The 12,179-nt window shown below is 34.9% G+C and overlaps 1 protein-coding gene across 1 annotated transcript in view; it reads left to right on the top strand.

Moving 5' to 3' along the window:
* Nucleotides 1-1,618: 1,618 nt before the first annotated feature.
* The window catches only part of LOC306917805 (connector enhancer of kinase suppressor of ras 2-like), a gene marked incomplete at both ends in the record, with an annotated part of 28,403 nt that continues 17,842 nt past the window's right edge, over nucleotides 1,619-12,179 (top strand). The window contains one exon of the mRNA XM_079530708.1: nucleotides 1,619-1,670. Within this exon, the coding sequence (XP_079386834.1) occupies nucleotides 1,619-1,670 (52 nt within the window). The remainder of the gene's footprint in view (nucleotides 1,671-12,179) is intronic.

Genomic DNA, 12,179 nt, shown 5'->3' with positions numbered 1-12,179 from the left:
AATTTGGTTAGGTCTAATCTTCTGAGTGATGTCATAGTGTAGCTGCACTGAGGCTGTCTGGGGTTTGTGATGTCAGGAGGTGAGAGGTCAGCTAGTTTCAGAACCAGCTGAGTGAGGGGCTCCTTTGGATGTTCAACTCTTGGCAGGCAAGGGCTTTATAATGGTAACAGGCAGGGTCACTCTTTTTAATATGGCTCCAGAATGTAATAGATATTTTCTGTATATTTAGAAGTAAAGGATATTGGCCTAATTCAGCCCTGCATGCAGAGTTTGGGCATTTTCTTTGTACCCTGATAATAGTTTTGCAGAACTCTGCATGCAGGATCTCAACTGGATTTTTGTCCCATTTTGCCCAATCACTTTGTAATAAGGGACCCCATACCTCACTGCCATACAATGCAATGGATTCTATAACTGATTTAAATATTTTGAGCCATGTCCTAATTGGAATTTGGATTTGAATTGAACGCTTGATGGCATAAAAAGCCCTTTTTGCCTTGTCTTTGAGTTCCTTCACAGCTGGACAGAAATTCCCAGTTGTTTTTAGGATTGATTTTAAAATTATTTTACTTGTTTATAAAGCTCTCAATGGTCTCGCACCTTCCTACCTACATGACTGCCTGCCTAAATATGTCCCAAACCTTCCTACCTACATGACTGCCTGCCTAAATATGTCCCAAACCGCCCCCTAAAGTCTTCCACTGCAGGCCTGCTCGTTTTGCCTAAAAAAATGGCAACTAAAAAATATGGGGAAGCAGCGTTTTGCTTCCCACTGTACCTTCGACAGGCAGCCTCTGTAGACATTTTTAAAGCGCAGCTCAAGACCCACTTCTACACTCTTGCTTTTAATTGATATTTTATTTTATTTTTGTGTTATTCATGTCCTCACTGTATTGCATTACTGCTCTTGTTTTTTGAGTGGTGTAAACCACTCCTACAACTGGCTTTTGTGTGCAGAAAAAAATGAGCATGGTTGCTATGTTCAAAATAATTTCTGACGTAATTAAATCACACCCGGGTGAACTGGATGACCGTAGCAACCGTGGTCATTTTCTCTGCACAGAAAAAGCCAGTTGTGAAATCACATCCGGGTGTGATTTCATTACGTCAGATCAGAGCTGATCAGGCTACATAATACCTTACCTTATTTCATTACGTCAGACATTACGTCAGACCACAGCTGATCATGCTATATAAAACCTTACACCACTCAGTTCACACGGGTGTGATTTTTTTAATGTTTATGCCTTGCTTTTCTTTTTTTTCTCCATTGCTCTGTAAAGCACTTTGAGCTGCATTTCATGTCATGAAAGGTGCTATACAAATAAAGTTTTATTATTATTATTAATTTGTAAACCTAGGTATGTATAGGTATTTAACCTAGGTATGTATAGGTATGTATAGGTATTTAACCTAGGTATGTATAGGTATTTGTTCGTTCTATTTGGGTCCCACCTATTTTGAACACTGGTTGATTCCTCTGTAACCGTGATCTCTCTCTCTCTCTCTCTCTCTCTCTCTCTCTCTCTCTCTCTCTCTCTCTCTCTCTCTATGTCTGTCTCTCTCTCTCTCTCTCTCTCTCTCTCTCTCTCTCTCTCTCTCTCTCTCTCTCTCTCAGACGTACCAGCAGTACTCTACTCTCCAGTCTAAGTCCAGAAAGAAAAATAAAGGTGTGTGTGTGTGTGTGTGTGTGTGTGTGTGTGTGTGTGTGTGTGTGTGTGTGTGTGTGTGTGTGTGTGTGTGTGTGTGTGTGTGTGTGTGTGTGTGTGTGCGCGTGTGTGCGTGCACCCGTGTTATCATTCCCACTAACAACAAGAACAACAATGCCCATGCTGACAGATTCAGTGGCGCAGCTCGGACTCTGTTCTAATCTGTACTGTACTCAGATGTATCTAATCTGTACTGTACTCAGATGTATCTAATCTGTACTCAGATGTATCTAATCTGTACTCAGATGTATCTAATCTGTACTCAGATGTATCTAATCTGTACTCAGATGTATCTAATCTGTACTCAGATGTATCTAATCTGTACTCAGATGTATCTAATCTGTACTCAGATGTATCTAATCTGTACTCAGATGTATCTAATCTGTACTCAGATGTATCTAATCTGTACTCAGATGTATCTAAACTGTACTGTACTCAGATGTATCTAATCTGTACTGTACTCAGATGTATCTAATCTGTACTCAGATGTATCTAATCTGTACTCAGATGTATCTAATCTGTACTCAGATGTATCTAATCTGTACTCAGATGTATCTAATCTGTACTCAGATGTATCTAATCTGTACTCAGATGTATCTAATCTGTACTCAGATGTATCTAATCTGTACTCAGATGTATCTAATCTGTACTCAGATGTATCTAATCTGTACTCAGATGTATCTAAACTGTACTGTACTCAGATGTATCTAATCTGTACTCAGATGTATCTAATCTGTACTCAGATGTATCTAATCTGTACTGTACTCAGGTGTATCTAATCTGTACTCAGATGTATCTAATCTGTACTCAGATGTATCTAATCTGTACTCAGATGTATCTAATCTGTACTCAGATGTATCTATTCTGTACTGTACTCAGATGTATCTAATCTGTACTCAGATGTATCTAATCTGTACTCAGATGTATCTAATCTGTACTCAGATGTATCTAATCTGTACTCAGATGTATCTAATCTGTACTCAGATGTATCTAATCTGTACTCAGATGTATCTAATCTGTACTGTACTCAGATGTATCTATTCTGTACTGTACTCAGATGTATCTAATCTGTACTCAGATGTATCTAATCTGTACTCAGATGTATCTAATCTGTACTCAGATGTATCTAATCTGTACTCAGATGTATCTAATCTGTACTCAGATGTATCTAATCTGTACTCAGATGTATCTAATCTGTACTCAGATGTATCTAATCTGTACTCAGATGTATCTAATCTGTACTCAGATGTATCTATTCTGTACTGTACTCAGATGTATCTAATCTGTACTCAGATGTATCTAATCTGTACTGTACTCAGATGTATCTAATCTGTACTCAGATGTATCTAATCTGTACTCAGATGTATCTAATCTGTACTCAGATGTATCTAATCTGTACTGTACTCAGATGTATCTAATCTGTACTCAGATGTATCTAATCTGTACTCAGATGTATCTAATCTGTACTGTACTCAGATGTATCTATTCTGTACTCAGATGTATCTAATCTGTACTCAGATGTATCTAATCTGTACTCAGATGTATCTAATCTGTACTGTACTCAGATGTATCTAATCTGTACTGTACTCAGATGTATCTAATCTGTACTCAGATGTATCTAATCTGTACTCAGATGTATCTAATCTGTACTGTACTCAGATGTATCTAATCTGTACTCAGATGTATCTAATCTGTACTGTACTCAGATGTATCTAATCTGTACTCAGATGTATCTAATCTGTACTGTACTCAGATGTATCTAATCTGTACTGTACTCAGATGTATCTAATATGTACTGTACTCAGATGTATCTAATCTGTACTCAGATGTATCTAATCTGTACTGTACTCAGATGTATCTAATATGTACTGTACTCAGATGTATCTAATCTGTACTCAGATGTATCTAATCTGTACTCAGATGTATCTAATCTGTACTCAGATGTATCTATTCTGTACTCAGATGTATCTAATCTGTACTCAGATGTATCTAATCTGTACTCAGATGCATCTAATCTGTACTCAGATGTATCTAATCTGTACTGTACTCAGATGTATCTAATCTGTACTGTACTCAGATGTATCTAATCTGTACTCAGATGTATCTAATCTGTACTGTACTCAGATGTATCTAATCTGTACTGTACTCAGATGTATCTAATCTGTACTGTACTCAGATGTATCTAATCTGTACTCAGATGTATCTAATCTGTACTGTACTCAGATGTATCTAATCTGTACTCAGATGTATCTAATCTGTACTGTACTCAGATGTATCTAATCTGTACTGTACTCAGATGTATCTAATCTGTACTGTACTCAGATGTATCTAATCTGTACTGTACTCAGATGTATCTAATCTGTACTCAGATGTATCTAATCTGTACTCAGATGTATCTAATCTGTACTGTACTCAGATGTATCTAATCTGTACTGTACTCAGATGTATCTAATCTGTACTGTACTCAGATGTATCTAATCTGTACTGTACTCAGATGTATCTAATATGTACTGTACTCAGATGTATCTAATATGTACTGTACTCAGATGTATCTAATCTGTACTGTACTCAGATGTATCTAATATGTACTGTACTCAGATGTATCTAATCTGTACTCAGATGTATTTAATCTGTACTGTACTCAGATGTATCTAATCTGTACTGTACTCAGATGTATCTAATCTGTACTGTACTCAGATGTATCTAATCTGTACTGTACTCAGATGTATCTAATCTGTACTGTACTCAGATGTATCTAATCTGTACTGTACTCAGATGTATCTAATCTGTACTCAGATGTATCTAATCTGTACTCAGATGTATCTAATCTGTACTGTACTCAGATGTATCTAATCTGTACTGTACTCAGATGTATCTAATCTGTACTCAGATGTATCTAATCTGTACTCAGATGTATCTAATCTGTACTGTACTCAGATGTATCTAATCTGTACTGTACTCAGATGTATCTAATCTGTACTCAGATGTATCTAATCTGTACTCAGATGTATCTAATCTGTACTGTACTCAGATGTATCTAATCTGTACTGTACTCAGATGTATCTAATCTGTACTGTACTCAGATGTATCTAATCTGTACTGTACTCAGATGTATCTAATCTGTACTGTACTCAGATGTATCTAATCTGTACTGTACTCAGATGTATCTAATCTGTACTCAGATGTATCTAATCTGTACTGTACTCAGATGTATCTAATATGTACTGTACTCAGATGTATCTAATATGTACTGTACTCAGATGTATCTAATCTGTACTGTACTCAGATGTATCTAATATGTACTGTACTCAGATGTATCTAATCTGTACTGTACTCAGATGTATCTAATCTGTACTCAGATGTATCTAATCTGTACTCAGATGTATCTAATCTGTACTGTACTCAGATGTATCTAATCTGTACTCAGATGTATCTAATCTGTACTGTACTCAGATGTATCTAATCTGTACTGTACTCAGATGTATCTAATCTGTACTCAGATGTATCTAATCTGTACTGTACTCAGATGTATCTAATCTGTACTCAGATGTATCTATTCTGTACTGTACTCAGATGTATCTAATCTGTACTGTACTCAGATGTATCTAATCTGTACTGTACTCAGATGTATCTAATCTGTACTCAGATGTATCTAATCTGTACTCAGATGTATCTAATCTGTACTGTACTCAGATGTATCTAATCTGTACTCAGATGTATCTAATCTGTACTGTACTCAGATGTATCTAATCTGTACTGTACTCAGATGTATCTAATCTGTACTGTACTCAGATGTATCTAATCTGTACTCAGATGTATCTATTCTGTACTGTACTCAGATGTATCTAATATGTACTGTACTCAGATGTATCTAATCTGTACTGTACTCAGATGTATCTAATCTGTACTCAGATGTATCTAATCTGTACTCAGATGTATCTAATCTGTACTGTACTCAGATGTATCTAATCTGTACTCAGATGTATCTAATCTGTACTGTACTCAGATGTATCTAATCTGTACTGTACTCAGATGTATCTAATCTGTACTCAGATGTATCTAATCTGTACTGTACTCAGATGTATCTAATCTGTACTGTACTCAGATGTATCTAATCTGTACTGTACTCAGATGTATCTAATCTGTACTCAGATGTATCTAATCTGTACTGTACTCAGATGTATCTAATCTGTACTCAGATGTATCTAATCTGTACTGTACTCAGATGTATCTAATCTGTACTGTACTCAGATGTATCTAATCTGTACTCAGATGTATCTAATCTGTACTGTACTCAGATGTATCTAATCTGTACTCAGATGTATCTAATCTGTACTGTACTCAGATGTATCTAATCTGTACTCAGATGTATCTAATCTGTACTGTACTCAGATGTATCTAATCTGTACTGTACTCAGATGTATCTAATCTGTACTGTACTCAGATGTATCTAATCTGTACTGTACTCAGATGTATCTAATCTGTACTGTACTCAGATGTATCTAATCTGTACTGTACTCAGATGTATCTAATCTGTACTGTACTCAGATGTATCTAATCTGTACTCAGATGTATCTAATCTGTACTGTACTCAGATGTATCTAATCTGTACTGTACTCAGATGTATCTAATCTGTACTGTACTCAGATGTATCTAATCTGTACTGTACTCAGATGTATCTAATATGTACTGTACTCAGATGTATCTAATCTGTACTGTACTCAGATGTATCTAATCTGTACTGTACTCAGATGTATCTAATATGTACTGTACTCAGATGTATCTAATATGTACTGTACTCAGATGTATCTAATCTGTACTGTACTCAGATGTATCTAATATGTACTGTACTCAGATGTATCTAATATGTACTGTACTCAGATGTATCTAATCTGTACTGTACTCAGATGTATCTAATCTGTACTGTACTCAGATGTATCTAATATGTACTGTACTCAGATGTATCTAATATGTACTGTACTCAGATGTATCTAATCTGTACTGTACTCAGATGTATCTAATCTGTACTGTACTCAGATGTATCTAATATGTACTGTACTCAGATGTATCTAATATGTACTGTACTCAGATGTATCTAATCTGTACTGTACTCAGATGTATCTAATATGTACTGTACTCAGATGTATCTAATCTGTACTCAGATGTATTTAATCTGTACTGTACTCAGATGTATCTAATCTGTACTGTACTCAGATGTATCTAATCTGTACTGTACTCAGATGTATCTAATCTGTACTGTACTCAGATGTATCTAATCTGTACTGTACTCAGATGTATCTAATCTGTACTCAGATGTATCTAATCTGTACTCAGATGTATCTAATCTGTACTCAGATGTATCTAATCTGTACTCAGATGTATCTAATCTGTACTGTACTCAGATGTATCTAATCTGTACTGTACTCAGATGTATCTAATCTGTACTGTACTCAGATGTATCTAATCTGTACTGTACTCAGATGTATCTAATCTGTACTCAGATGTATCTAATCTGTACTCAGATGTATCTAATCTGTACTGTACTCAGATGTATCTAATCTGTACTGTACTCAGATGTATCTAATCTGTACTGTACTCAGATGTATCTAATCTGTACTCAGATGTATCTAATCTGTACTCAGATGTATCTAATCTGTACTGTACTCAGATGTATCTAATCTGTACTGTACTCAGATGTATCTAATCTGTACTGTACTCAGATGTATCTAATCTGTACTCAGATGTATCTAATCTGTACTGTACTCAGATGTATCTAATATGTACTGTACTCAGATGTATCTAATATGTACTGTACTCAGATGTATCTAATCTGTACTGTACTCAGATGTATCTAATATGTACTGTACTCAGATGTATCTAATCTGTACTCAGATGTATTTAATCTGTACTGTACTCAGATGTATCTAATCTGTACTCAGATGTATCTATTCTGTACTGTACTCAGATGTATCTAATATGTACTGTACTCAGATGTATCTAATCTGTACTCAGATGTATCTAATCTGTACTCAGATGTATCTAATCTGTACTCAGATGTATCTAATCTGTACTCAGATGTATCTAATCTGTACTCAGATGTATCTATTCTGTACTGTACTCAGATGTATCTAATATGTACTGTACTCAGATGTATCTAATCTGTACTGTACTCAGATGTATCTAATCTGTACTCAGATGTATCTAATCTGTACTCAGATGTATCTAATCTGTACTGTACTCAGATGTATCTAATCTGTACTCAGATGTATCTAATCTGTACTGTACTCAGATGTATCTAATCTGTACTGTACTCAGATGTATCTAATCTGTACTCAGATGTATCTAATCTGTACTGTACTCAGATGTATCTAATCTGTACTGTACTCAGATGTATCTAATCTGTACTGTACTCAGATGTATCTAATCTGTACTCAGATGTATCTAATCTGTACTGTACTCAGATGTATCTAATCTGTACTCAGATGTATCTAATCTGTACTGTACTCAGATGTATCTAATCTGTACTGTACTCAGATGTATCTAATCTGTACTGTACTCAGATGTATCTAATCTGTACTGTACTCAGATGTATCTAATCTGTACTGTACTCAGATGTATCTAATCTGTACTCAGATGTATCTAATCTGTACTGTACTCAGATGTATCTAATATGTACTGTACTCAGATGTATCTAATATGTACTGTACTCAGATGTATCTAATCTGTACTGTACTCAGATGTATCTAATATGTACTGTACTCAGATGTATCTAATCTGTACTCAGATGTATTTAATCTGTACTGTACTCAGATGTATCTAATCTGTACTGTACTCAGATGTATCTAATCTGTACTGTACTCAGATGTATCTAATCTGTACTGTACTCAGATGTATCTAATCTGTACTGTACTCAGATGTATCTAATCTGTACTCAGATGTATCTAATCTGTACTCAGATGTATCTAATCTGTACTGTACTCAGATGTATCTAATCTGTACTGTACTCAGATGTATCTAATCTGTACTGTACTCAGATGTATCTAATCTGTACTGTACTCAGATGTATCTAATCTGTACTGTACTCAGATGTATCTAATCTGTACTCAGATGTATCTAATCTGTACTCAGATGTATCTAATCTGTACTGTACTCAGATGTATCTAATCTGTACTGTACTCAGATGTATCTAATCTGTACTCAGATGTATCTAATCTGTACTCAGATGTATCTAATCTGTACTGTACTCAGATGTATCTAATCTGTACTGTACTCAGATGTATCTAATCTGTACTGTACTCAGATGTATCTAATCTGTACTGTACTCAGATGTATCTAATCTGTACTGTACTCAGATGTATCTAATCTGTACTGTACTCAGATGTATCTAATCTGTACTCAGATGTATCTAATCTGTACTGTACTCAGATGTATCTAATATGTACTGTACTCAGATGTATCTAATCTGTACTGTACTCAGATGTATCTAATATGTACTGTACTCAGATGTATCTAATCTGTACTCAGATGTATTTAATCTGTACTGTACTCAGATGTATCTAATCTGTACTCAGATGTATCTATTCTGTACTGTACTCAGATGTATCTAATATGTACTGTACTCAGATGTATCTAATCTGTACTCAGATGTATCTATTCTGTACTGTACTCAGATGTATCTAATCTGTACTGTACTCAGATGTATCTAATTTGTACTCAGATGTATCTAATCTGTACTCAGATGTATCTAATCTGTACTCAGATGTATCTATTCTGTACTCAGATGTATCTAATCTGTACTCAGATGTATCTAATCTGTACTGTACTCAGATGTATCTAATCTGTACTCAGATGTATCTAATCTGTACTCAGATGTATCTAATCTGTACTGTACTCAGATGTATCTAATCTGTACTGTACTCAGATGTATCTAATCTGTACTCAGATGTATCTAATCTGTACTCAGATGTATCTAATCTGTACTCAGATGTATCTATTCTGTACTCAGATGTATCTAATCTGTACTCAGATGTATCTAATCTGTACTCAGATGTATCTAATCTGTACTCAGATGTATATTCTGTACTCAGATGTATATTCTGTACTCAGATGTATCTATTCTGTACTCAGATGTATCTATTCTGTACTCAGATGTATCTATTCTGTACTCAGATTTATCTAATCTGTACTCAGATGTATCTATTCTGTACTCAGATGTATCTAATCTGTACTCAGATGTATCTATTCTGTACTCAGATGTATCTAATCTGTACTCAGATGTATCTATTCTGTACTCAGATGTATCTAATCTGTACTCAGATGTATCTATTCTGTACTCAGATGTATCTAATCTGTACTCGGATGTATCTAATCTGTACTCGGATGTATCTATTCTGTACTCAGATGTATCTAATCTGTACTCAGATGTATCTAATCTGTACTCAGATGTATCTAATCTGTACTGTACTCAGATGTATCTAATCTGTACTCAGATGTATCTAATCTGTACTGTACTCAGATGTATCTAATCTGTACTGTACTCAGATGTATCTAATCTGTACTCAGATGTATCTATTCTGTACTGTACTCAGATGTATCTAATCTGTACTGTACTCAGATGTATCTAATCTGTACTCAGATGTATCTATTCTGTACTGTACTCAGATGTATCTAATCTGTACTCAGATGTATCTAATCTGTACTCAGATGTATCTAATCTGTACTGTACTCAGATGTATCTAATCTGTACTGTACTCAGATGTATCTAATCTGTACTGTACTCAGATGTATCTAATCTGTACTGTACTCAGATGTATCTAATCTGTACTCAGATGTATCTAATCTGTACTGTACTCAGATGTATCTAATCTGTACTCAGATGTATCTAATCTGTACTGTACTCAGATGTATCTAATCTGTACTGTACTCAGATGTATCTAATCTGTACTGTACTCAGATGTATCTAATCTGTACTGTACTCAGATGTATCTAATCTGTACTCAGATGTATCTAATCTGTACTCAGATGTATCTAATCTGTACTGTACTCAGATGTATCTAATCTGTACTCAGATGTATCTAATCTGTACTGTACTCAGATGTATCGAATCTGTACTGTACTCAGATGTATCTAATCTGTACTCAGATGTATCTATTCTGTACTCAGATGTATCTATTCTGTACTGTACTCAGATGTATCTAATCTGTACTGTACTCAGATGTATCTAATCTGTACTCAGATGTATCTAATCTGTACTGTACTCAGATGTATCTAATCTGTACTCAGATGTATCTAATCTGTACTCAGATGTATCTATTCTGTACTGTACTCAGATGTATCTAATCTGTACTCAGATGTATCTAATCTGTACTGTACTCAGATGTATCTAATCTGTACTGTACTCAGATGTATCTAATCTGTACTGTACTCAGATGTATCTAATCTGTACTGTACTCAGATGTATCTAATCTGTACTCAGATGTATCTAATCTGTACTCAGATGTATCTATTCTGTACTGTACTCAGATGTATCTAATCTGTACTCAGATGTATCTATTCTGTACTGTACTCAGATGTATCTAATCTGTACTGTACTCAGATGTATCTAATCTGTACTGTACTCAGATGTATCTAATCTGTACTCAGATGTATCTAATCTGTACTCAGATGTATCTAATCTGTACTCAGATGTATCTAATCTGTACTCAGATGTATCTAATCTGTACTCAGATGTATCTAATCTGTACTGTACTCAGATGTATCTAATCTGTACTCAGATGTATCTAATCTGTACTCAGATGTATCTAATCTGTACTCAGATGTATCTAATCTGTACTCAGATGTATCTAATCTGTACTCAGATGTATCTAATCTGTACTCAGATGTATCTAATCTGTACTCAGATGTATCTAATCTGTACTGTACTCAGATGTATCTAATCTGTACTGTACTCAGATGTATCTAATCTGTACTCAGATGTATCTAATCTGTACTCAGATGTATCTAATCTGTACTCAGATGTATCTAATCTGTACTCAGATGTATCTAATCTGTACTGTACTCAGATGTATCTATTCTGTACTGTACTCAGATGTATCTAATCTGTACTGTACTCAGATGTATCTAATCTGTACTCAGATGTATCTAATCTGTACTCAGATGTATCTAATCTGTACTGTACTCAGATGTATCTAATCTGTACTGTACTCAGATGTATCTAATCTGTACTGTACTCAGATGTATCTAATCTGTACTGTACTCAGATGTATCTAATCTGTACTCAGATGTATCTAATCTGTACTCAGATGTATCTAATCTGTACTCAGATGTATCTAATCTGTACTCAGATGTATCTAATCTGTACTCAGATGTATCTAATCTGTACTCAGATGTATCTAATCTGTACTCAGATGTATCTAATATGTACTGTACTCAGATGTATCTAATATGTACTGTACTCAGATGTATCTAATC

Source organism: Electrona antarctica, assembly GCF_951216825.1.
Source record: "Electrona antarctica genome assembly, contig: scaffold_587, whole genome shotgun sequence".
Lineage (NCBI taxonomy): Eukaryota > Metazoa > Chordata > Actinopteri > Myctophiformes > Myctophidae > Electrona > Electrona antarctica.
Note: the sequence above shows the minus strand (reverse complement) of the source record. Positions and strands in the feature narration are given on the sequence as shown.